At 48.2% G+C, this 27,312-nt stretch overlaps 1 protein-coding gene across 5 annotated transcripts in view; it reads right to left on the bottom strand.

The window, feature by feature from the left end:
- The window catches only part of DENND4B (DENN domain containing 4B), a 246,040-nt gene that overhangs the window by 104,541 nt on the left and 114,187 nt on the right, over positions 1-27,312 (bottom strand). For all 5 annotated transcript variants that reach the window (XM_085638871.1, XM_085638875.1, XM_085638874.1 and 2 more), the window contains exons 9-13: positions 21,482-21,626; positions 16,835-17,010; positions 12,494-12,594; positions 10,110-10,325; positions 5,877-6,022 (exon numbers count right to left, since the gene is read on the bottom strand). In XM_085638871.1, coding sequence (XP_085494997.1) covers positions 5,877-6,022; positions 10,110-10,325; positions 12,494-12,594; positions 16,835-17,010; positions 21,482-21,626 — 784 coding nt within the window. The remainder of the gene's footprint in view (positions 1-5,876; positions 6,023-10,109; positions 10,326-12,493; positions 12,595-16,834; positions 17,011-21,481; positions 21,627-27,312) is intronic.

Below are 27,312 nucleotides of genomic sequence, written 5' to 3'. Positions count from 1 at the left end.
CTAACTAACTACTGTTTCTTACAGATATATCGTTACCGAAGGTAAGTAACTTCTTCATCTGAAAGAAACACGTTAGTTAGATCCCTCACCTTAGAATAGATACCCCAGCAATACCAACCCCGGTGGTGGGTCTGCGAACCAAGATCACACCAGAAAGTCCTGGAGAATAGAACAGCCAAAGAAGCCGTCTCTCCGGACTTGGCTGTCCAGGCAATAATGTTTGGCAAATGTGTGCAGCGAGGCCCACATTGCTGCCTGACAGATGTCCTGCAAGGGGACTCCCCGGCCCAGGGCAGTTGTCGCCGCTGTGGCCCGAGTGGAATGGGCCCTCAGCCCTACAGGAGGTTCCTTTTTAGCTAAGGAGTAACAAGCTTTGATACACAAAATGACCCACCGAGAGATGGTTCGCTTGTGCACCGCCCGCCCCTTCTTAGCGCCCACGTAGCCAACAAAGAGTTGGTCGTCCACCCGGAATTGTTGGGTGCGGTCCAAATAAAAGGTCAGCGCCCGTTTTGGGTCCAGACGGTGGAGCCGCTCTTCCTCTTTCGAAGGATGCGGAGGCGGAAAGAAGGTGGGCAACGTAACAGACTGCCCGATGTGAAAGGCCGTTACCACCTTAGGGAGAAAGGAAGGACGAGTCCTGAGAACAACTTTGTCCGGATGGACAGAAAGAAAAGGAGGCTTAGAAGAGATAGCCTGGAGCTCACTCACCCTCCTAGCAGAGGTGATGGCAACCAGGAAAGCAGTCTTGAGCGTCAACAGACGAAGAGGACAATTATGAAGTGGCTCAAAGGGAGCGCACATCAGATACGTCAATACCAGATTCAAATCCCACTGAGGCATTACGAAAGGGACAGGAGGAAACATGTGAGTAATGCCCTTGAAGAAGCGAGAAACAACAGGGGATTTGAAAAGAGAAGGCTGATCAGGAAGCCGTAAGAAAGAAGAGATAGCAGAGAGATAAACTTTTAGAGTGCCCAGAGCAGAGCCCTGCTGGGCCATGGGAAGAACAAAGAGGAGAACCTCAGAAAGAGGGGCGGAAAGGGGATCCACAGCCTTTGCTGTGCACCATGCCACAAATTTGTTCCAACTGCAGGCGTATACCGATTTTGTGGAGGGACGCCTGGCTGCCAGAATCACATCACAAACTTCAGGAGGCAAGTCAAATGGCATCAACTGTCGCCGCTCAATCTCCACGCATGGAGGTGGAGGCTGGACAGGTTCGGGTGGAGTACCGTACCCTGCTGCTGCGACAGAAGGTCCTCCTGAAGAGGCAGTCGTATCGGGGGAAATCGATCGACAGACTGAGTAGCCTGGGATACCAGTAACTTCATGCCCAATCCGGAGCCACCAAGATGACGTGGGCCCGGTCGCGCCTGATCTTCTTCAGCACTCTGGGCAGAAGTGGTATAGGTGGAAAGGCGGACAACAGATCGCAACTCCACTCGCGACGATAAGCGTCTCCGAGCGAGTGCCGCCTTGGAAACTCCAACGCGCAGAACTGCTGACATTGCGCGTTCTCTTCGGTGGCGAATAGATCTAACCAAGGCTCTCCCCACTGCCGAAAGAGGCCTTGCGCCACGTCCAAGTTTAGACGCCATTCGTGATCCATCATGCACCGGCGGCTGAGTTCGTCTGCTCTGGCGTTCAGCGCCTGCCAGATGTTGAACCACCAGGGTGATGCCCTGATGTTCCAGCCAAGTCCAGAGGCGCAGAGCCTCCTGATAAAGGGTCCACGACCCCACCCCGCCCTGTTTGTTGCAATACCACAAGGCTGTGGTGTTGTCCGTGGTGGTGTTGTCCGTGAACACCTGCACTACACTTCCCGGGACAGAGGGAAGGAATGCCTTCAGTGCAAGTCGGATCGCCCTCAGCTCCAGAAGGTTGATATGGAGCTGGGACGCCGCCGGAGACCAGAGGCCTCTGATCTCCGCCTCTTCCATGTGGCCCCCCCATCCCAGGAGGGATGCATCCGTCACTACTATGTGCTCCGGTTGGGGTAGGGGGAGGGATCTGCCACTGACCCAATCGCAGTCCGTGAGCCACCCCTGCAACTGACTCGCAGTGCCCTCCAAGATCAGGATGTGGTCGGACAGGTTGCCCCGATGCTGGGTCCACTGAAACTTCAGGTCCCACTGCAGAGCCCGCATTCGTGTGATGCACCAACAGGATGCAGGAGGCCATCAGACCCAGAAGCCGCAGCACCAACCTGACCGAAACCCGGGATAGAGGCCGAAAGATGGGAATCGGAGCCTGAATATCCCGGACCCGCTGTTCCGGAGGATAGGCCCGGAACTGCGCCGAGTCCAGAACCTCTCCGATGAAGAGGAGCTTCTGGGAGGGACTCTGATGCGACTTCGGCACATTGATGGAGAACCCCAGCAAATGCAAGAAGTCGGCCATAGTCTGGAGGTGGGAGACGACTGCCTGGGGCGAGACCGCCTTCAACAACCAGTCGTCGAGATAGGGGAAGACTGGAACCCCTAATCTGCGCAGATGAGCTGCGACCACCACCATCACTTTTGTGAACACCCGAGGGGCACTGGTGAGGCCGAAGGGGAGCACGGTAAACTGAAAATGCTCTTGGCCCACCATGAACCGCAGGTAACGCCAGTGGGCTGGCAGGACGGGGATGTGGAAATAAGCGTCCTGCAAGTCCAACGCTACCATAAAGTCTCCAGGGTCTAGGGCAGCCAGAACCTGAGCTAGGGTGAGCATCTTGAACTTCTCCTTCCGGAGGAAGACGTTGACGCTCCTGAGGTCCAAGATAGGGCGTAGGCCCCCTTTGCCCTTCTTGGAAACCAGAAAGTAGTGGGAATAACAACCACGACCTACTTCTGGACCAGGAACGCGCTTGATGGCCCTCTTGGCCAAGAGGGCCGTAACTTCCTCATGTAGAAGTTTCAAGTGGTCCCCCGACATGCGGTGGCATGGCTGGAGGGGTCGCCTCGAAGGGGAGGGAGTAGCCCCTTCGGACGATTTGCAGCACCCACCTGTCCGACGTGATGGAACGCCAGTGGTGCAGGTGATGGCAAACTCTGCCTCCCACTGGCGTGGAATGGGCCTGAAAGCACGGACTAGGAGGGCTTTGAGGCGGATGCTGCTGGGGTAGATGTGGGCGGACCGGCACGTTGTCCCCCTGTACCGCCTCGGTGGAATCCACGTCCACGACCGCGTGGAGGTTGGTTCTGCGGCCTGTGGCTAGGCGGACGTGTGGAGGCACCCCTTCCTTGGCCACGAAAGGGGCGAAAAGCGGAAGTTTGCAGGCGCAGGCTGAGAGGCCCAAGGACTTGGCCGTAGCCCTGGAGTCCTCAAAGCGCTCCAGCGCACTATCCGCTTTGTCGCCAAAAAGGCAACTGCCATCGAAGGGCATGTCCATGAGGGTGCTCTGGACATCCCCAGAAAAACTCGTGGACCGCAGCCAAGCGTGGCGACGAAGCGCCACCGCGGTAGACATCGCCCTACCCAGCGAGTCCGTAGTGTCCAGTCCACATCGGATGGCATGCCGCGCTGCATCCCGCCCCTCGGCAAGAGCTTGGGCGAGCCGTGTCCGGGCCTCCTCCGGACACTGGGGCAGCACGTCCTCGACCGTATCCCACAGAGAGTGGGAGTAACAGTCCAAGAGACAAGCGGTGTTAATAGCCCGCAGTCCCAAATTAAGGGAGGGGAACAGCTTCTTACCAAACTGTTCTAGTCTCTTGGATTCCCGATCCGGGGGAGCGGAAGGGAAGGTGGTCTGGGAAATAGAGGCCTGGATAACCAGGCTCTCGGGTGTGGGGTGCATGGACAGAAAACTGGGGTCGCCCGGTGCAGGGCGGTGGCGCCGGGCCACGTTTCGGTCCACAGGAGGTACTGTGGAGGGCTTGGACTAGGTGCCCTTCAGAACGTCCACTAGTGCTTCATTATACTGCAGCAGAGGCTCCGAGGAGCTTGCTGACGGTTGGAGCACTTCAGTGAGGAGGTTAGTCCTCACGGCCACAGCAAGTAGCTCCAGCCCAAGGGCTTCGGCCGCCTTGCGCAGCACCACAGAAAATGCAGCACCTTCCTCCGAAGCCACGGTCGGAGGAGAGATGAAGCCAGTGTCAGGGGAGGTGTCAAGACCACTGGCATCCCCCAGCTCGTCTGCCCAGTCCTGTGATAACTGGCCCTGCCAGGCCAGAGGGTCATCAGACCCCTCCCAGTCGTCATCGTCATCCGATTCCTGGTAGACAGGTGGAATGATCGGAGCCGGGCGGAAGATGAAATTGCCACCCATCGGCATCTGGTGCGGTGCCGGATGGCGCCGCTTCGGCGCCGGGCCCGGACCGGGACTAAACCGGGGAACGGCGTCTTCCGAAGGCGGCGCCGGGGGTGGCACCGGAGTCGGCGCCGGTGGAGGGGTCGTGAGGTCGACTGGCGCTGACTGGGATCCAGGCCTGGATCCCGCGGGGACCTGCGGCGTCGGGACCGGAGTCGATGACGGCGCCGGGGCCGGAACCACCGGCTCGCTAGGCCTCCCAGTCGAGCCCGCGGGGCCCGAAGGCGCGTCGACAGCGGAGCCAGGCCCCTCATGGCCGAGAGGAAGGCACTGATCTCCGCCGGAGTCACGTCAGTCCCAGGGAACGGCGGGTATGGGGACAGACTTGACTCCTGCGGCTCCGATGGAGCCGCGTGGGTGCTAACACCCGACCCCTCCGCCGAGTCGCGCGACCGGCGAGGGGAGCCCGAAGAGCGATGTCACCTCTTGGACTTCTTACTATGCTTCGACTTACCCGAAGACTTGGAACCAGACGAGTGGTGGTGATGGCTGCGGCTCCGCGACCGGTCCCTCGACATCCTCCTCGACCGGGACCGTGAACGGCACAGAGCCGACTGCCGGAGCTCGAGTAGCTTGTGGGACCGTTCCCGCCTAGACTCCGAAGTCAAGGCCCGGCAGTCGAGGCACGACTCGGCATCGTGGTCGGCCCCAAGGCAGTAGAGGCACTGGCGGTGGTCCGTAACTGACATCCGTCGGTGACAGGAGTCACAGGGTTTAAAACCAGGCATCCTACCGGCACCAGAGTCTAGTCGACGAGAATAGACCAAAAGAGTCCAAAAAGTTTAGTCAAACAATGACTAAAAGGGTATGCTCTTCCCGGATCGGCGCTGTCTGGCGCGGAAAAAAGAAGAACTGATGTCAGCGCGCGAGGGCGGCATCCAAGTACTCCGACGACGTCATCCCGGCGCACGACGACGGACGCGGAGCCGTAGAAGACGCCTTGCGACGTGCAAGGGTATTGCTGACGAAAAATCTTTCCGGATCCAGCCTGACGCCTGGGGATATTCTAAGGTGAGGAATCTAACTAACGTTTTTCTTTCAGATGATGGAGCCCACAGTGTGTGGCATAATTGAATTTAGGTCAACGACATACTGAGTAATTTCGAGACATGCCTATTGATGACTCCAACATTTGACGTCCAGAAAACACAGGATACCATTTTGATTCTAACCACTAGATGGTGAAAACAGCACAGGATGTGGATCTATGATACATTTGCTCTGCAAACGAATGAAAATTAAATTAACTAAATCATTGAGATATTAAGTATCTTAATTGCAAAATATAATCTGAAAAGTATTTCAAGAAAAATATCACTGCATTGATATGGGTATGCACTCTCCCTTTTGATCAAAGAAGCTAACGGAACACTGCAACCATTTCCCCTAGCTATGGGGAGCTACACATCATAAATCTGAAAAAATTAAGGGTGTTCCTCTATTCACTAAACGGGAACCTTCATTACACACCTGCCTCATCAGAATTTATTACAATGAATACATATCGACTTGTTCACAAACCAAAGAGCAGCTTAACCCGTATATCTGGTACAATGAACTGAGGTGAGAGAGAACTTACCTTCTCTACACAACTGTCAAAGAACTCCAGGCATGTCTGCTTATTGCTGACAAACGAGCACTCTTCAATGAACTGAGAGAACATCTGGGTCTTTGTTAGCAAAGTATAGAACTTCTGATATGCTCTATCTCTGGATTTTATGAAACCTGCAGAGATTGAAGGCAAACTTCAACAACAAAAAATGTAGGTTCTGGCACTGAATGGGAATGAACGTACATTTGTTAAACACATCAGTCAACCAATCTAGGAGCCCCTTAAAAACACAGGCCTATCAACGTCAACTAATATCTCAGCCAGGAAGTAAAAAAGTCTAACCCAATTACAAGCAGCAGGTTTGCAAACCTAACCGTCCAGCAACATGAACTGCCAACCAAGGGTGTCAAATGGCCATTCAATCGAATTGCCAAGCAACTGAGTGGGTCAACGTGCCTTGCCAACAGCATGAATCAGAATGCCTTGTTGAATGACATGAAAAGAATGCCTTGCCAACAGAGTCGTTCTGCATGCCTTTCCAATCAAATAGACTGATGTACCTTACCAATTGACTGTGTCAGCATGCTCTGTCGATCAGGTGTCTGGCATACCTAGTGGGCTTGCGCGCCTGGCATACCCAGTGGGCCGGCGTGCCAGGCCAACCGACTGGGCCGGCGTGCCAGGCCAGCCGACTGGGCCGGCGTGCCAGGCCAGCCGACTGGGCCGGCGTGCCAGGCCAGCCGACTGGGCCGGCGTGCCAGGCCAACCGACTGGGCCGGAGTGCCAGCCCAACCGACTGGGCCGGAGTGCCAGCCCAACCGACTGGGCCGGAGTGCCAGCCCAACCGACTGGGCCGGAGTGCCAGCCCAACCGACTGGGCCGGAGTGCCAGCCCAACCGACTGGGCCGGAGTGCCAGCCCAACCGACTGGGCCGGAGTGCCAGCCCAACCGACTGGGCCGGAGTGCCAGCCCAACCGACTGGGCCGGAGTGCCAGCCCAACCCACTGGGCCGGAGTGCCAGCCCAACCCACTGGTCCGGAGTGCCAGCCCAACCCACTGGTCCGGAGTGCCAGCCCAACCCACTGGGCCGGAGTGCCAGGCCAACCCACTGGGCCGGAGTGCCAGGCCAACCGATTGTGCTACGCAAACAAATGATGGCCGGAATGCTGAATAAATCATACATTCACCCCCAGTCAAGAGATCTGGGTTAAATCTATTGTTCTTTTGCTCACCATGCCACCCTAGTTTAGACCCAGCCATATGCAAATCAGTCTTGACCCTGTGCCTCATGGGAACAGTCCAAGCCAGGTCCTACCTGGACCGGAAACAAGCATCCTGGGACCGTTTTTTGGGTATTACCCTTCATCAGCCAGGCTAGCATGAATCCAGTGGCACAGTGAGCAAGGGACCCAATTCTGGGCATACCCATCCCACTTAGGATGAAAAGTTGTTTGTAAACAAATGATGACCAACCGATTGGTCCGACGTGCCAGGCCAACCGATTGGGCCTGTGTGCCAATCCAACCGACTGGGTCGGTGTAGCTGCCAACCGACTGGGTCGGAGTGGCTGCCAACTGCAACTGACTAGGTCGGCATGTCTGCAGCTTGCCCGCCAACCGGCTAAGGTGTTGGCCAATTCATAGAAGGGTTTGGTGTGCCTTCAAATCCAAAATTCAGTGTGCTCTCCAGCCTTCCTAGGGATCAGTGTGGTTACCAGCCAACTAAGTGATCAATTGATGCAGAAACTAGTGGTCGGCCGTGCACTACCTTCCTGGTCAGTCACTCCATCAATAAAGTGGTCTACCAAGTGGTTCACAACAAAGTCAAAAAATGGGCAGCTGGTCTGCTGGCCATGTGGTCAACTCACCTGCCAACCATATATTCTGCTGTCAGTTCTCCAACCAAGTGGCCAGCCAGTTCACAACCAAATGGTCAGATGTCCACCCCAGGCAGGTGGTCATAAGGGTCCCCAACCAGGTAGTCCGTTGACCTCAAACCAGATGTTCAGATGGCCCCCCCTTAAACCAAGAGGTCCGATGGCCCCCCCCATAAACCAAGAGGTCCGATGGCCCCCCCATAAACCAGGTGGTCCGATGGCCCCCCCATAAACCAGGGGGTCCGATGGCCCCCCATAAACCAGGGGGTCTGATGGCCGCCCCATAAACCAGGTGGTCCGATGGCCCCCCCATAAACCATGTGGTCCGATGGCCCCACCCATAAACCATGTGGTCCGATGGCCCCCCCATAAACCAGGTGGTCCGATGGCCCCCCCATAAACCAGGTGGTCCGATGGCCCCCCCATAAACCAGGTGGTCCGATGGCCCCCCCCATAAACCAGATGTCCGATGGCCCCCCCCATAAACCAGGTGGTCCGATGGCCCCCCATAAACCAGGGGGTCCGATGGCCGCCCCATAAACCAGGTGGTCCGATGGCCCCCCCATAAACCATGTGGTCCGATGGCCCCCCCCATAAACCATGTGGTCCGATGGCCCCCCCCATAAACCAGGTGGTCCGATGGCCCCCCCCATAAACCATGTGGTCCGATGGCCCCCCCCATAAACCATGTGGTCCGATGGCCCCCCCCATAAACCAGGTGGTCCGATGGCCCCCCCCATAAACCAGGTGGTCCGATGGCCCCCCATAAACCAGGTGGTCCGATGGCCCCCCATAAACCAGGTGGTCCGATGGCCCCCCATAAACCAGGTGGTCCGATGGCCCCCCCATAAACCAGGTGGTCCGATGGCCCCCCCATAAACCAGGTGGTCCGATGGCCCCCCCATAAACCAGGTGGTCAGATGGCCCCCACTTTAAACCAGGTGGTCAGATGGCCCCTTCGCCAAACAGGTGGTCAGATGACGCCACATATTAAGGGGTGGATTGAAGTGGCCTGCAGGCCACTCTACCAAGTGGTCAGCCAGCCACCCAAACCAAAGATCAGTCGCCACCCCACCCTGACAGATGGTCACCCCTAGTGGTTATGAACCAAGTGGTTACACCATCCCCAACACAAAGAGGTCGATTCAGCTGCCCCAAAATATAAGAGGACTATTATACTCTCTAAATGGTGAGATAACTTTCAAATAAGAGGTCTGTGTTCCTGCCAATGAAGTGTCAGAGTAGCCCGTAACAAAGTGGTCAGCCAGCCTGCTTACCAAGTGGTCAGCTATTCAGCCAACAACCAATAGATCTCCTGAACCAATCAAGAGGTCTGGGAAGCTACTGTTTATCTACCAACCAAGGAGTCAGTCAGCACACCACCAAGTGGGTCTGTCAGCCAGTCAGTATAGGGGGTCAAACAGCACGCCAGTCAAGGGGATCTGCTAGTCCAGCCAGCCAGCCAAGGGGGGGGTCTAACTGCCTGCCCGAAAAGGAAAAATTACTACCCACAAGCTGGTGGGGTCTGCCATCCACCAGACAAGATGGTCTGCCAGAAAAGGATAAGGCTGACCCACCCTCCGAGGGGTCCGCCAGCCTGACAAGCAGGTAGTTGGCTGATATGACAATGGAGGAGTCACCCTGCTTACATGGCTGACTCACAAGGGGTCAAATGCATCTCAGCAAATGACGAGGTTCGCCAACCCACCAGCATACATAAAATTACATTAGCTGTTCTGATGTTACAATAAGGCAATGCTGTAGGCATTCTTAAAAACTATGTTGTAAACAAAGCGACCAAAGAAAATAAAGTTTTGTTTCTCATCGATGAACTATTGTGTGACTTACTAATGGAATAAGCAAGTGATTGTTCGTTAATGGTATCATTTTAGTAACTGTGACTAATGTACTCTTAAAGACTTTTTACAATCCATTATTCACCGTAGAACCAGCTAACTAACCTACACCAACATTCTACTACCTTAATTAACCCATCCCTGACAAGATGAGCGAATTGACCTAAATTTCAATTCAACTAACCCATTCAAGCCTCAACATGATACGCTAATTGGACTAACGCTTTATAAGACACATCAAGCGGTTTGTTTTTACATTTATACAGAATATGACATCAAGTATTTGTGGTAGTTGTTACACTTCCCTCCACCACTGGGTGTGTTCATTTCTTTAAAGATGTGGATTTCTACAGATTGCCTAGACCAGGGCCCACCCCCATTCGAAGGCACCTCAACACTTTTTATAATAGGATAGTTTCAGTTACAGACCAACTGAGCCCACTGAAGAACTATGTAAAGTTTTGCAAACTGCTGTAAAATACTCTGCCTAGTCTCCAAACACCACTCTCTCAGATCTTTGTTCCTGACCTTGTAGGAAGAAGAGATTTCTCAGGTCCCTTGTCTTCTCTGATGGTGCTTGAGTGATGGGAAGCAAGTATGAACGATAGCCCTTTAAGACACATGCCATAAACCGCAGGAAGGAGGCCTGGATCTCCAATTCCAGCTGCTTCCGACGTCCATAGATCAAGTCGTAATCTTTCAGGAGGAATTCCAGGGAGTCCTCTTCCACTGGCTTGTTGTACACTGTCAAACAAGAGAGAGGTCAAGGGTTAGTGTATACTTTAAAAGCGTAAGACCTTCACAATATATGCATTTTTTTGGAGACAAGAGGATCTATCTGCATGGAGCAATATTCCATTATCTAATGCTTGTATAATATAAGAAAGCACATTCAAGTCCCTGATTCATCTGAAGCACAAATTGTATTGTATTGTAATTGCATTTGTATAGTGCTTACTACCCCATACGAGGTGTCGAGGCGCTTTTTCGGCGAGTAGCACGCTACTCCGGGACCCATAGAGGATTAGTGTTGAATTAGCATAGTGAAACATACAAGTACATTTTAAGTGGTGGATAGGTTAGTCAGTTATTTGGATTCGGAAGGATAGAAGAGGAAAAAAGGTTTATATTTATATAGCGCTTGTTACCCCTGATGAGGTGTTGAAGCTTTCTACTCCGGAAACCCATAAAGGATTAGTGGTGAATTAGTATGGTGAAATATAAAAGTAATTTGAGTGGTGGATATTAGTCAGTTATTTGCAGTGAGAAGGATAGTGGAGCGATAGAAGGGGAAGAAAGGTTTGCATTCATATAGCACCTGTTACCCCTGATGGGTGTTGAAGCGCTTTTCTGGCAAGTAGCATGTTACTCCGGAACCCATAAAGGATTAGTGTTGAAAATTAGTATAGTGAAATATGAAGTAATTTGAGTGGTGGATATGTTATTCAGTTATTTGGATACAGAAGGGTAGGTGGTGAGATAGAGGAGGGAAAGTGGTTTGTATTTATATAGCGCTTGCTACCCCTGATGGGGTTTTGGAGCACTTTTTTGGCGAGTAGCACGCTACTCTGGAACCCATATGGATTAGTGTTAAATTAGTATGGTGAAATATGAAATTATTTTGAGCGGCGGATATGTTAGTCCGTTATTTGGATTGAGAAGGGTTTGAGAGGGGTAGAAAAGGGAAAGAGGTTTGCATTTATATAGTGCTTGTAACCCTGATGGGGTGTTGAAACACTTTATTGACGAGTAGCATGCTACTCTGGAACCCATAAAGGATTAGTGGTGAATTAGTATAGTGGAATATGGAATTTGAGAAGTCAACATGTTAGTCTGTTATTTTGATTGAAAAGGATAGTGGAGGGATAGAAGAGCGAAGGATTTGGTCATTTTTTTTATTTCTTTTTTTGAGGTCACATCAGAAGGAGTAAATAGGGTTTTTGGAGGGGAAGAGTTTAGAAAGGTTTGTTTTGGGAGATCGGTATAGTAAAAGAGGTGTCAGATGATGCAAGGAGGGGTAGAGTAGGAGAGAGTCTAGAAAGGGTTATTTTGGGGATCATAGTAGTGGTAAAGGGTTTGGGATAAATAAGAGAGTGGATGTAAAGGATATATTGATAGATGTATAGGGTGAGAGATAGGGTAGTGCATTGGAAAGAGCAGTAGAATGAAGCTTGAGATGAGTCAGAAAGTTGGGCTAGAAGATATATTGAGAGAAGTATAGGCTGAGAAATAGAGTAGTGCATTGGAAATGGTAAATTAGAAGAAAGTGATAAATATATAAATCCATAAGTACATAGAACGTATATAGATGCATAAAGGAGGTAAGTATATGTAGATTAAAGATATTGATAGAGGTACAGGGTGAGAAATAGGTTAGTGCATTGGATATGCTTTTTCAGGAGAAAAGACACACAGATCCAAGTACATGGAGGTACATAGATGCACAATGGAAGCAAGTACATGTAGACCAATCAGATGCTCAGGTGAACTGTGGTACAGAACAAAGAATCCTTTGAGAAAGCAGCCCACATGCCAAGACTGAAGAATGGTTTAAGAGAGCTTGTGGTCAGAGCTTAAAGAGGTAGAAAAATGGCATAGGTCCCAAAAGAGGCCAATTAGTGAAGATTTCCCTTATATCCCACTACTAGACAAATTGATTTACTTTTAGTCATAACTAAGATGTGCAGGGTGTCTGCCGAATTCAGAACCAGAAGGACCGAGACTAGATTATGGTACATGACTAGAGTTATTTGTTTAACCTTGAGGCTGGAAGATCAAGACAGAGATGCTAAAGCAGAATAGATGTGGGTCCTGCTGACAGAACAGAAGCAAGTGCTGCTGCTAAAAGTTGTGTATCTGGACTTAACAACCAATACTAGGCAGACAGCCATTTCTAATAGCACGATGCTTACTTTCGTCCAGCTGCTGATGGAGCATGGTAAGGGAATGGTGCAAGACTTTACTTGGCTTCCGAGGCAGAATACGGGATGAAAGGATCTTCTTTTCTTCAGTTCTGAAAGCAGATGAAAATACCTGAAACTTTAATTCCATGTCAGCAACGCAAAGAAAGCAAATCCACCAGAGTCATACTTGCTAATTCTTATAACCATTTGTTAGCCATATTCCCTAAAGAAACGTATAATCTACATCCAAAATGGAGCTGCAGTTCTTTTTGAAATACCATAATCGCTATTTACAAAGGAATGCTCTAATTAAATTAAATTAAACTAAAAACAAATCACAAGCCTCTACTAAAAGAGAGCAGGATACAGACCTGAGTATACAGGCCTTACTGGAAGAAATTAACTTAGGGTAGAACTAAATTACCACAGAGAATCATGAAGCAGGCCCACTCTGAAAAATTATTCTGATGATTAAAACTGCAAAGACTGCCCGTTTCCTGTTTGAACAAAGCACTCCCCTCCTGTTTTACTGACAGGATCAAATGTGTGGATTTGTGATGGACCATATAGTCAACTTACACTTCATACAACCACAGGCCGTCGAGCACAATAATATGACCATATCCCACTTGCCCAAGAGCATGGTTTGAGGAGAGAAATCCAACAATGTGTGCTATAAAGAGACACTGACCAAAAAGGAAATGGTAGGTTTCACCCACAAAGCTCTGTTAAAGTAGTATGAGGCTCTCATGGTGGGCCTGTTGAGGACTAGTCCTACACATAACAGGTTTCTCACTCTACACAGAATGGAGCTTTTGGAAAAAGAGAGGCAATTTCATGAACTGGCTTTAAATGGGAGATACCTAGAAGTTTAGTCACGGAGGGAGGGAGGTAAACATAACCTGACAAATGCCTTTTCACTTCCACAAGGAAATGTAGGGTCTTATTTAAAGTTTAGTGGGAGGAATACTCTGTCAAAATGTGACATTTATACCACTTATTACAATAGGAGTTCCATAAGCTAGAACCACTTACAACATTATATGGCGGGCGGGACATCTTTTACGTTTGGGATGGAGTATCCAAGCCACCAAACTCTAATTAAGGCTCATAGGGTGTTCCTAAAAGGGAGTGAAGAAGGGGTATTAAGGAGTTTGTTCATGGAGGGAGTAGATTTATCTTAGTAACCTTCTTTTCCTCTGCCACAGAGAGTCATTACTGAAATGTAATACCCATGATTCTCAACTGTAAATGACTATTGCACCTCAGACATATGAATTGGATTTGAGGATGCTCCCATCTTCACATCTGAATTTATAAGCTCAATGAAAAGAAATCTACCAACTGTGGGAACTTTACCAACAGCCACTTTATGCAACAGGACATCTGAATATAATGAAAAATTGTGCATTTTTCACAATCATTTTGCATTGACTTCTGAGGAAAATCCTTTCCCTACAAAGGCTTAGGCTCACAGCATTTCTTCTATTCATTCGTAGCTCATGCTACCCTAGTTACTTCTTCCTTTTTTTTGGTTTCCTGCTATTCCCTGAAAGTGTGCAAAGTGCTGTCCTGCTGTACTTTAGGTAACAGATTTGGAGTGGAGCTTAGACTTGGATTTACGGGTAGAGCACTATTTCTTGGGCTTCATACAGAACCACCTTCATATAAGCAGAGACACCCCTTTAGCTCAAGTATCTGTATTTCAACTGCCCCCGAGACCTTACACTACTCCTTACCTGGCCTCTGCAAATGCCTCACAACACAGTGACACGAAAGAGGTACAGAAGTAACATGGAAGAAGTATATGTGGGGGGGGGGGGGGGGAGGATGGGAGTGAGGAAGAAGGGGAGAGGGGAAGGGGAAGAAAGGTGGGGGAGGAAGAGAAGAAAAGGAAGGTGAGGACTAGGATGAAGTAAAAGGAAGAGAGGGAAGGGACAGATAAAAATAACAGGTAGGAGGAAGAGGCGAATTAAGAGTAAGAGGTAGGAAGACAGAGGAATGGCTAGTGGGAGAGGATGAGGAGGAGAAAAAAGGAAGAAGCTGCAGAAAAAGGAGGAATAAGCAGAGGAGAAAAAGCAGGATGAGAAGGAATTTGATGAGGAATTGAAGTAGGTGAAAGAATGAGGATAAAGAAGAAAAGGAGAAAGGGCTGAAAGTGTCAGGAAGAGAGTAGGATGTGAAAGAAGAGGACGAGAAACTTGACAAGGAGGGGCAGGATGCAATATGAAGAGCAGACGGGAGGGAGAAGAAGAGATGACAAAAAGGAAGGTGTGGAGAAGAGAGAGGGATGAAGGGAGGAGAAGAAAGCGGAAGGGAGGGAGGACAAAGACAAGATGAGGTGAAAGGAGAAGGAAGCCAATAGTAAACTGCTCTAGTCATTCTGAGTCGTGGAATGGAAGAGATGTCCTGTTTTAGAAGGAATGTTTATTAGGATGCTGATGGCCAAGCTGCAACGCTCACTAGCATATCGAGGATTGACTAAGCCAAATATATGGAAGAGCCCACCCTGCCATGCCTGGACAGCTCTACTTGTGAAGCCCCTATGTCCTTTACCGGATGTGGGTACTAGCGCATGGGCACATTCAAAATAAGAAAGCATTATCTCCTCCCCATCCTCCAAGTGCATGTGAAAGTGTGTATGATGGGCAGTGATAAAATCACAGCACCTGTATGGTTTCCCTCTCCCACTTCACTGCGCCACTCTATTTCTCACCCTCTCTACTGTACTTTGTCACTTACTTCTGTTTTTTCTCTGCCCTCTGTCCTCCCATTTGCCTACTCCTTTTACTTACCTTCCTCTCGCATTTCAGTGCCTCTTCCATCCCCTCATCAGCTCTCAAAATAATCTCAATTTCTCTTCCTCATCCCTTATGCAACATTTTACTTACTTCTCTTTCTGCTCATCTGCACCTCTCCTCGCCCTTCACCTCATTTCCCTCTCTTATCTCCTTTCCTTCTCTTCAGCTCTCCTTCCCTTAAATATTAATCTTTCACCATCTTCTACCTCTCCTTCACTCTTCCCCCTTCCCTTTATCTGTCTTCCATTCCTCAACCTTCCCTGTTTCTGACCTCCTCATGGCCTAATGGCTAGGGCGGTCAACCTCGAATCTGGGGAACTGGGTACGAGTCTCGGCAACGACGCTGAACATCCTGTGATTCTGGGCAAATCACTTAATCTCCCCGTGCCTAACAAAAATGAATGTGCATTCATGTAATGCAACTAGCGCTATATAAAACTCTTTTTAAAAAAAATGCTCCTCCCCTCTTCTGTCCTACTGTACAGTTGTTATTTTCCTCTTCTCCCCTCATCACCTTTACTTACACTCTCAGAAATTGCAACTTCTTCCTTATTTGCTATCTGACAAACATTCTTCCTGATGTTATTGTTAAAAGACACTTGCATGTCTCTATGGATATTTACTTCTTCCTCTTAACCCTGTAGCTATTGTATTCTATACAGCAATACAATATGAATTCTCCTCTCTGCTGTGTGTTCCCCAGTACAAATGGCTTAGTGTGGGCTAACCTTTTGTACAGGCCCTTCTAAATTGCAATAGGAAGCATGTCTGCCAAGTGTGGAAAGAGGAATTTGCCTTTGGCTGCAAGACTTGCAACTGAAATTAATTTCGAATCCGAGTCTACCAAAAAACTGACAACTAAAATCGTAATATCTGATATAAGAAATCATCATTGTGTATTGAGGTGTACGTCGTTGCGAGGCTACTCTAGAGCTCATCATTTTATTTTCAGTGAAAACATGACTCCAAACAAAAGATAAAAGCAGTGCACAAATGTGCGAACACAGAAGTGGGAAAAGCCACGTGAAACACTCAGACTCAACACCAGAGCCAGAAGATCAGGAGTTTAACAAAAGAATGTGTTGACTTTGTGACTCCAGTGTAATATCCTACATCAACCTATATTTGAGGTCTCAGTTTCGAGGAACTAAACAGCAGGCCCACACATCAAGACTGTAGGCTAAATATACATTACAACTGTTGACATTGGGAGCATAGTTTTGTTCAGATTGTTTATCCTTGTTCTCACATGAAATATACAATTGTCCTGTATTTATATACACCAATACTATAGAGAGTTTTAAAGGCCATAATAGAGAAATTGAATCACGCGTGGAAATTCAGAAAACCAAAGCAGTTCGAACTGGATAAGGGTCATGTTCTGAATGGGAGTGACTAGTCTTTAAATCAGAGAAGCAGCATTTATTCCAAGGTGCGATTTATCAACAAGAACGAAGGAACTTTGCAACTAAGGCATTCAAATATTTCCAACACCAAAATACAAGGTGTGTATTGTTGATTCCAGGTCAACTTTGGTCTGCTTACTTACTGGAATAAGGTGTTGGTGTCCAAATCAATGCAGAGCACATCTTGCGGTGGATCATGAAGGTCGAAGTAGCTGGAGTGAATACCCACTATGAAAGGCACTGGGGCACACAGAACATCAGCCAGCTTGAGTGGACAGAGGGGGATGTATGGACACTGCCACTGCAGTGGAAAGATTACCTGTGAAAACATTCATGTACTGTTAAAAAATACACCCAAGGAAGCAAGGCAACTACACACGAAACATGAGTAGTGAGCTTGGTTGAGAGAGCTGCATGATCATGGAAACAGAAAATAAGACTGCATAGAAAGCAAACACCAATATAAAGTTGCATAAAAAAGAGGAATGGGAACAGCAGTGCAGTGAGAGCGCATTAGGATAGGATAGGATAGGATAGGATATGTGCTTGTAAAGCGCTCGTATGCCGTGGCGTCTTGGCGCTAAGGGAGGTAAGAACCTAGTAAAACCAATAGCTTGTTACATGCAACTATGTCCTGGAAAATAGCAAGGTTTTCAGAGCTCTCCTAAACGCCAATCTATTAGATTGTAGGTGCATGGCTACAGGCAACGAATTCCATAATAGAGCCGCCCGGTGTCAGAACGCTCTACCACCCCATCTTGCCTTCCTGATCCTATCCAGGCAAAGAAGATTCTGAGTACCGGATCGTAATGGTCGAGCCGGACTATAGTGTCTAAACAGTATCCGCATAGCCCTGGCACCGCCTCCATAAAAAGCTTTATGGACCAAGCATAAGGCCTTAAATTCAACACGATCCTGCATTGGAAGCCAGTGCAAGGTATGGATAGCCTCAGAGGTAGGTTTACCTCTGGGTATATCCAGAAGCAGTCGCGCAGCAGCATTCTGTAATGATTGAAGTCTGTTCATTTGGGTCTTGTCAATTCCCAAAAATAGGCCATTACAGTAGTCCAGCTTTGAGAGCAGGAGAGCCACTACCACTAATTTCTGTTGTTCCTTTCTAATGAAAGGGAAGATCTTCTTCAAGGTTTTAATAAGAAAAAAACAGGAGGAAGTAAGGCTGTTCACTTGAGCCGAGAAGGTTAAATTACAGTCAAAGATGACCCCTAGATTTCTGATCTTAGATGCTGGGGTGGGGCATTGCCCGGCTGACATAGGCCACCAGGAAGCATCCCACCGAGGTAGGCCGCAGCCAAACTCGATGACCTCCGTTTTGTCGGTGTTTATTTTTAAGAAGCTATGATTCATCCAGGCTATAATCTCTCCCAGGCAGGCATGAAACCTGACTGCCGTGTTCTCAGGATGTTTAGTCATGGAGATTATAAGCTGCGAATCATCGGCGTAAGATGTAAATTCAAAACCATGCCTCCTAATCAGTGCCGCCAATGGCAGCATATAGATATTGAAGAGGGTAGGTGACAGAGCGGAGCCCTGAGGGACCCCACAAGGCAAGGAAAAGCTCTCTGACTGTAAACCCTCCCAGCTCAGGCTCTGAACTCTTTCATCCAAGAAGGAAGATAAAAGGGACAATGCTGTGCCCCTAATGCCCACATCTTGGAGCCGCTGACCCAACACTGTGTGGTTCACAGTGTCGAAAGCTGCCGACAAATCAAGCAGAACCAAGACTGCATTTCTCCCCCGATCAATAGTTCTGCGGATCTCTTCTGTGACTACGATCAGGGCAGATTCAGTCGAATGACTTGGTCTAAAACCATGCTGGGCTACATCCAATATCTCGTTAGTTTCGAGATAGTCAAAGTTCTGTTCATAAATTTTTCCATGATTTTAGCCATTATGGGCAGCCCGGCAATCGGTCGGTAGTTTTTTAGCTCTGTAGGGTCCAGCGTGGGCTTCTTTAATAAGGGCCTAACAGTTGCTGTCTTCCAGCAGGCTGGAAAGGTGCTAAGTTCCACAATCTGATTTAACAGTGGGGTTAGCATCTCCCCAATTCTACTTGCAACCCGATGGAGCACAGTGGCAGGACAGGGGTCGTTAGATGATCCTGATTTTAAGGAAAGAAGTATATTACTAACTTCCTCTTGACCAATCATGGGGAAACTCGTAAGTTCTCCAGAGAGTGGTCTCACTGTCTTTGGGGGATATTGTACTTTGTCTGTAAGCAGGCAAATCTCCGAGAGGTCATCATAGATAACTTGAACCTTCTTTTGAAAGTAAGTTGCCATCCTGTCACACATTATTTGGTCAGGATGAAAAGCAGAGCCCTGCTGGGCTTTAGAGAGCAAATTAACAGTTTTAAAGAGCTCTCTAGCCGAGTTTTCTGCTTCGTCTATTTTGTCTGCGAAAAACCTCTTTTTTGCCTGAATGATGGCCATTTTATAATCTTTAAGGGCAGTATTATAGATCATTTTTGCCACTATATCATACTCCTGCCGCCATTTTCGCTCGGCTGTACGACATTTCACCTTAATAGCTTTCAGCTGGGAGTTATACCAAGGAGAGGTTGGCTTATGCCTCCTGATGGTAGACCATCTTTCAGGGGCTACCTGATCAGCTGCTGATTGAAGCCAATCGTTAATGTTAGAGGCAGCCAAATTGCAGTCCGTAAGTAGCGGTCCAGGACCTGGACTGAGGGCCACTAGTAGATCCTCAGCACTGACTTTATTCAACCATCTGGACAGGACTTTTGTTGATTTTATCTGTTTCTGTACCAGTGGAAATAAGACCCTGATCCCGAACAGGACTGCATAATGGTCTGTCCAGGACAAAGGAATAACCTTTACCACTTTTGTATTAGAATCATTAGAAAAGATACCGTCCAGGGTGTGACCCGCCTGATGGGTGGGTTCGACAACCAACTGGGTCAGTCCAAAAGTGACAAGATTGTCAAGGAGTTTTCCCGTGTCCGAATTGTCCCCAAGCTCCAGGTGAAAATTAAAGTCACCAAGCAGCAGAAACGGGCTCGAATCAGTTTGTGACTCTAAGTAGGTCATCAATTATTGGGCAAAAATTGCTTTTGGACCAGGGGGGCGGTAAAGTAATAGACCCTGAACAGTCAGTTCATTATTTCTGCTAATAGTGAAATGCACGGCTTCCGCCGAAAGATCTTTAATGGCACTTATTCGCAGATTGATATAATCCCGATGGACAATGGCAATGCCCCCCCCTTTTCCCCCATCCCTGTTGTGTGAGATCACCGCATAACCTTGAGGTAGGGCTGTGTTCCAGTCTGGACATGAGGCATTATCTGCCCATGTCTCAGTCAGAAACATGATATCGATGTTGGTACTTCGAATTATGTCTTCAATTTGATATTTATGTTTACTCAATGACCGAACATTAAGCAGCATACATTGAATATATCGTTCATGATCGCCGGATCTACAACCAGCTACTATAGGCTGAGAGGGGGGGACGGGGGGGGCGGTCTGAATGTTTCTAGGAATATCCATCATGCTACCTTCCCTCCCTCTTATCTTTGCCTCGGTCAGGCCTCCCAAGCGAAACCAACAGTTAACACACTCGGTCCTACCTAAGGGAGTTAAGTCGTGTAATTTACACGAACCGTGATCATAGGCCAGCAACTCCACCCTGCTATATTTTATGGAGCGAGATCGACCAGGGGTTGTGGCGCTGGACGCGTTACGGACGCTGACGGGCGCAGACGGGCTTGCCTTTGGCGCGTCCACTGCGCGCGTCCGCCTCATCGCGCCTGATAAATGCTCCATACAATAGAAGGAAAGACTAGCGCGCCAACCCTGAGTGCCGTGCGGGCCCGCTAACATCCGGGTCCCGCCAGGGTCGAGCGCAATGAATGCAAAATAAAACAGCAGGTAAGGTCTGAACAAATGAATATCTTCCCAAGTGGCTATGTGACCTTTCCCAAATCTGCGAGAGTGCAGCTAATTTTTAAAATGATTAAAAACGATGTTCAGGCTAGTAGTTAAAACGGTGATAGCAGCTGTCTAATATAAACACTTAAAAGTCCCCCCACACAATAGCAGCAGGATAAAGTGCAATTTGAACAATAAAATCGCCAGAGGACATATAATTCAATTATTAAAACAACACGGTAGAAGGATAGCAACAGTGACAGGCTGTCAGTGCAACAAAGGTTTTTACCGCATTGGAAGGAGGCAGTAGAATGAGAATGCAAGGATAACATTTGGAGAGAAGACAGCATCAACGGAGAAGATGGTACATCTTCAGCGGACTGTGAGGACTGGAAGAGGTTGATAGAATTTTGCAACAGGAATCAGCCAGAAGAATATGGAAGGGGGTTGCCAAAAGGAAAGAATGCAATGGAAGTAAAGGAATGTAGATGTGGAAAGGGGAGTAAGAATAATTAGATAGCACATGGCAGAGGTAAAGACACCATTAGACTGAAAGAGAAAGGAACAGAGGTGGTGTTGAAGCACCAGTAGCATAAAGGTGAAAGTGATGACGGAGAGGAAAAGGCTACACCAATAATATTACAATGCTCAGGGGTAGGACACGATAACTGCAGAGGATTCATCTAAAAGAGGAAAAAGATGCCCGCAGTTGATTAGTTCTTAAGGCAGCAAATACAGAATGAGTTGGCAGCAGCATTTTTAACAGTTAAAAAGCTGATCATTGATGTAGAATCATTACGAATACACCATTCCTCCCATCACGAAGCCAGTTTGTGCCTGTTGGGTCAGTCCTTTCATTCCCCCTACCCACTAGAGACTCACCGACACCAGGGCCTCGCAGACACTAGTCAGGACATCTGGACGCAGTGAATGAATCAGCAGCTTCTGTTCTGCCAGGACAGCCAGCAGCACTGTCAGCGTGTTATCAGGACCCAGGTTTTGCAGCAGCGTGACAAAGCTCGCCCCACTATGAAACAAGAAGAAAGGGATAACACCAAACATTTCAAGATCTGCAAAACTATAAATCTCACTTTGGTGACTCAAGATAATTTTGGCTCTAGATAAATAACAACACTATGAAGTCTGCCTCATGTGAAGTGAGGTTATTAATATCCTGATTCTGACAATTAGATCCTATTTGTTTCCAAAGGTTGGGCCTGGTTTTGGTGAGTCTATTTCAAATTACGGAAAGGAATATGCTACTTACCAGTATGCATCTGTTCTTGGCATGTAGAGCTGCAGAGCCACACACTTAGGATAAGATCGCCATCTGGTGTTGGGCTCGGATGATTGCAGGTTGTTGTTGTCTTCGGAAGAAGCCTTTTGGTCACGAGATAGGTGACTCCTCCTCTGGACAACAGTGCGCATGGGCATCCACTCCATCCTCAGATTGTTTTTCGCCATGATGGGAAATGATGGAGTGTATAAGAATAAAGAGAAAGGATGTCCATGTGTAATGTCTAATTAAGACAATGCTGGAACAGATACAGGTCCCAGGGAGGTGGGTGGGCGTGTGTGGCTCTGCAGCTCTACATGCCAAGAACAGATGCATACTGGTAAGTAGCATATTCCGTTCGAGGCATATGAGCTGCAGATCACACACTTAGGATAGACTATATAGCAGTGTCTCGCCTAGCGGTGGTCACCCGTATCTGTTGCAGCAGTTTGGAATAGAGTTTTTAGGACAGCTTGGCCTACGGAAGCTTGTTGTTTGGATTGCACATCAACACAGTAATGTTTAGTGAAGGTGTGTGTGGTAGACCATGTGGCTGCTTTGCAAATATCTTCTAAGGGAATGTTCCCTAAGAATGCCATGGAAGCCCCTATTTTACGTGTGGAGTGCGCTCTAGGGGGAACTGTAAGAGTGCGTTTAGCTTTTTGGTAACATATTTGGATACATTTAACTATCCACCTGGCTATACCTGATTTTGAAATGGGGTTGCCTTTATGTGTTATGTTATGTTATGTTATCAGGGGTTTTGTTAAGCGCTCAGCTACTCAAGCAGAGTGTCCCGGCGCTGTCAGACCCATAACCGTAGAGCTCCAGCAGGGGAGAGAAAACTTATTGGCCAAACAGCCATGTTTTGAGCTTCTTTCTGAAGGCCATCAAGCTCTCGCTCTTTCTTAAGGACAGTGGGAGGGCATTCCAGGCCCGGGCGCAAGATATTTAAAAGACCGCCCTCCGATCCGGGCACGCCTAATTGCCGGGACCGCGGTGAGAGACAGTGACGCAGAACGCAAGGCTCTGGCTGGCAGATGAAAACCGATCCTCTTCCTAAAATAGAGGGGGCCAGTGCCATAAAGGGTCTTAAATGCCATAGTGAGCGCCTTGAATTCAATGCGCCTCTGAATAGGCAGCCAGTGAAGAGACTGCAACAGTCCCGTAGCGTGAGAGCGGTGGCCGAGGCCAAAGATTGCCCGAGCGGCCGAATTCTGCACAACCTGCAGGCGTGAAAGAAGGAGCTTCGGAAGACCCAGATAAAGGACATTGGCATTGTCCAGCCTAGATCCTATCAGGGCCTGCACTGTAATTTTCCTATGGGCGATGGAAAGAAAAGGAAGAAATTTCCTTAGCATTTTAAGAATCCCAAAGCATTGACCAACCAGGCTCATAATCTGAGGTTTAAAAGTAAGACAGTTGTCCATCTTAACACCGAGAATTTTAGCCACCGAGGCCACGTCGGAAGGGGAAAAACATATCCGCCGGCCACCAGGACATCCAACAGGGATCCGGAGGACAACCGAAGAAAAGAACCTCGGATTTATCCGAGTTGCATTTAAGCGGATTGCATTGGAACCAGGTAAAAACCGCACCCAGACAGCTTTTAATGCGATCTCCGTTGAAGTCCATATCTTTCCCACATGTGAAAAGAAGCTGGGTGTCATCAGCATATGAGACAATCTGGGCACCAAAAGACTCAACCAGCGCCGCCAAAGGGGACATATAGATATTAAAGAGAGTCTGGCTTAATATTGACCCTTGAGGAACTCCCACTTCCAGAGGTGGAGAGAAAGCAACAAACAGTTGTTTGGTTTTGCGAAAAGGTTTGGTTCTGTCGATGTAATAAAGCAAGGCTCTTTTAACATCTAAGGTATGAAGGGCTCTCTCAGCTATTGAGTCTGGATTAGGGAAGAAGACTGGCAGCTCGACTGATTGGTTAAGATGGAAAGGGGAAATGACTTTTGGTAGGAATTTTGGGTTTGTCCTAAGAACCACTTTGTTACGATGTAGTTGTAGGAATGGTTCTTCAATAGTTAAAGCCTGTATCTCACTTACCCTTCGCAGGGATGTGATTGCAATAAGGAAAGCCACTTTCCATGTAAGGAATTGCAGTTCGCATTTATGCATAGGTTCAAATGGAGGAGGGCCCATGAGCCTTGTTAGAACAATATTTAGATTCCACACTGGAGAAGGTGGTAATCTGGGAGGAATAATTCTTTTAAGACCTTCCATGAAGGCTCTGATCGCTGGTACCTTAAATAGTGACAAGTGTTGTCGATTTTGTAAGTAGGCTGCTAACGCTGCTAGGTGTAGACGTATGGAGGAATACGCTAAAATGCATCTTTGCAAGTGTAGTAAATAGCAAATAATGTTTTGGATGGAAGCATCCAGTGGACGTATATTATTGTTAGTGCAGTAAATGGCAAATATTTTCCATTTTGCAGCATAACATGCCCTAGTAGTAGGTCTTCTAGCTTCTTTTATGATATTCATACAGTCTGGTGGGAGATTGAGGTAACCGAACTCTAAGACTTCAGGAGCCAGATCGCCAAGTTCAGTTGCTGTGGATCTGGGTGTCTGATTTCTCCATGGTTCTGGGTTAATAAGGCCGGGGAAAGGCGCCGTTTTTGATGTGGAACTAGCAAGAGTTCCAGAAGTGTCGTGAACCAGGGTTGACGTGCCCAAGTGGGAGCTACTAGAATCAGTTTTAGAGACTGTTGTTTGAGCTTGCGTACCACAAATGGAATGAGTGGGAGAGGCGGAAAAGCGTACGCAAATCTGACTGACCAGTTCATCCATATTGCATTGCCCTTCGACTGTGGGTGTGGAAACCTGGCGGCGAAGGTTGGGCATTTTGCGTTTGTGTGTGGCGAACAGGTCTATGTCTGGTTGGCCCCATTTTTGGAAGAATGGGAGTAGGACTTTGGGGTGTAATTCCCATTCGTGGATTTGTTGTGTCTGTCGACTTAGGAGATCGGCAATCTGGTTGTGAACCAATGGAAGGTGTTCCGCTAGCAGGTAGATGTTTTGGGGAATTGCCAATCTCCAAATGTTCTGTGCGAGTTGGGACAGTTGGAGAGAATGTGTCCCCTCCTGTTTTTGTATGTAATACATGGTCGTCATGTTGTCTGTGCGGATGAGGACAGTTTTGTTCCTTAGATGTACTTGAAAAGATTTCAGTGGTAGGAACACCGCTAGAAGTTCTAGGTGATTGATATGGAGCAGTTTTTGTTGAGTGGTCCATTTCCCCTGAGTGGTGTGTTGTAGGAGATGGGCTCCCCACCCTGTGAGAGATGCGTCGGTTGTCAGCACTATTTGTGGAAGAGGCTCTAAGAACGGTCGCCCTTTGGACAGGTTGATGGTGTTCCACCATTTCAGTGAGCGAAGTGAGCGACTGTCCACCAACACCAGATCGGTAAGTTGTCCGTGAGCCTGGTTCCACTGTTGTGCTAGACATTCTTGCAAGGGACGCATTTGAAGTCGTGCGTGAGGCACAATGGAGATGCATGACGCCATCATGCCTAATAGTTGCATAAACACTCTTGCTGGAAGAGAGTGTTGAGTTTGAAATTTTAAGATGAGGTTTTGTATGTTGGCTATCCTGGCTGTGCTGGGATAAGCTATGGCCTTGGAAGTATTTATGGTGGCTCCCAGATATTGATGTATGTGGGAGGGTTGCAGTTGAGATTTGGGATAGTTGATGGTAAATCCCAAGTTGTGTAAGGTTTGAATAGTGCGGTGAGTGTGGAGAACGCATTTGTCGAAAGTATTGGCTTTTATGAGCCAATCGTCGAGATACGGGAAGACCTAGATTTGTTGTCTTCTGAGGTGCGCTGCCACTACTGCTAGGCATTTGGTGAATACCCTGGGTGCAGTTTTTACTCCGAAAGGGAGGACCGTAAACTGATAGTGCTGTCCGTCTACCACAAATCTTAGGTACTTCCTGTGAGCAGGATGCATGGGGATGTGAAAGTATGCGTCCTTGAGGTTTAATGTGGCAAGGAAATCGTCTTGTTGAAGTAGTGGGAGCACTTGTTGAAGAGTGATCATATGGAAGTGATCTGAGTGTATGTACTGATTTAGGAGTCTGAGGTCGAGTATGGGTCTTAACGTCTCATCCTTTTTGGGGATTAGGAAGTATAGAGAATATACTCCTGTACCCTGATGTTGGAGTGGAACTGGTTCTATTGCGTGTTTTTGAAGCAAGGACCGAATTTCCTGTTTGAAGAGTGTAAGATGGTGTGGTGACATTGGACGGTGTTTGTTCGAGGCAGTAACCAAACTGGATAATTTGTCTTACCCACTTGTCTGTTGTAATGGAATTCCAGACAGGTAGGAACTGTTGGAGTCTTCCCCCGACCGGAGTGGAATGGTCTGGGGGGAGGTGAGGCAAGTCACTGTTTAGTGGCTGGAGAGGTGCGGGTGTTGGTATTGCCCCGACCTCGGCCCTTGGTGTTGTTTCCCCTATATCCTCCTCTAAAATATCCTCTGTTGGGGGATGTTTGCGCGGAGGTTTTGAAAGTGGAAGAGGTGTCTGTCCCAATATTTTTGGAGGCTCCCCTATAGAAGGAGCGTCGAAAGGAGCCTCGTGGTTGTGGAGACTGTAATGCTCCCATTGATTTAGCAGTCTCGTTATCTTTTTTCATCTTCTCAAGTGAAGTATCTACTGCGGGCCCAAATAGTTGCTCTTGGTTGAATGGTTGACCAAGTATTGTTGTTTGTACTTCCGGCTTAAAGCCTGAAATACTTAGCCATGCATGGCGTCTAAGAAGTATGCTTGTGTTGACCGCCCAGAAGCAGTGTCCGCGGCGTCTAGTGCACATTTGATTGATGCGTTAGATATGAGTTTCCACTCTTGGATGAGGTCATTGGCCTGGGATTTGAACTGATCTGGTAGGTGTTGTAAAAGATCTTCTAACTGATCATAATGAGCCCTATCATATCGGGCTAATAGGGCTTGTGTGTTGGCAATACGCCAATGGTTAGCAGCTTGTGCTGCAACTCTTTTGTCCGAGGCCTCTAATAGCTTGGACTCTTTGTCTGGGGGCGGTGTGTCTCCTGTTGTTTGGGAGTTAGCCCGCTTTCTTGCGTTTGAAACTACTAAAGAGTCTAGAGGGAGCTGTGCTTTAATGTAAGCGGGATCTTGTGGGGCAGGTCTATATTTTTTTTCAATTCGGGGGTTAAGAACCCTAGCTCTGACAGGGTCTTTAAAAACCTCTGTGGCGTGTTTTATGACTCCCTTAATCATGGGCAAGATTTGAACTGATTTTTGAGACTGTTCGAATGTGTCTAGAAGAAAGTCTTCTTCGGGTGTATCTGAATGCATGGGGACGCCATGGAAAAGTGCCGCCCTGTTTATCAGCTGACCAAACCCTAGGTGGTCATCTGGAGGGGAGGGTTTGGAGGGGTATGTAGTGGGATCAGGAATATC

The sequence above is a fragment of the Triturus cristatus genome, chromosome 12 (genome assembly GCF_964204655.1).
Source record: "Triturus cristatus chromosome 12, aTriCri1.1, whole genome shotgun sequence".
NCBI classification, from domain to species: Eukaryota; Metazoa; Chordata; class Amphibia; order Caudata; family Salamandridae; genus Triturus; species Triturus cristatus.
Note: the sequence above shows the minus strand (reverse complement) of the source record. Positions and strands in the feature narration are given on the sequence as shown.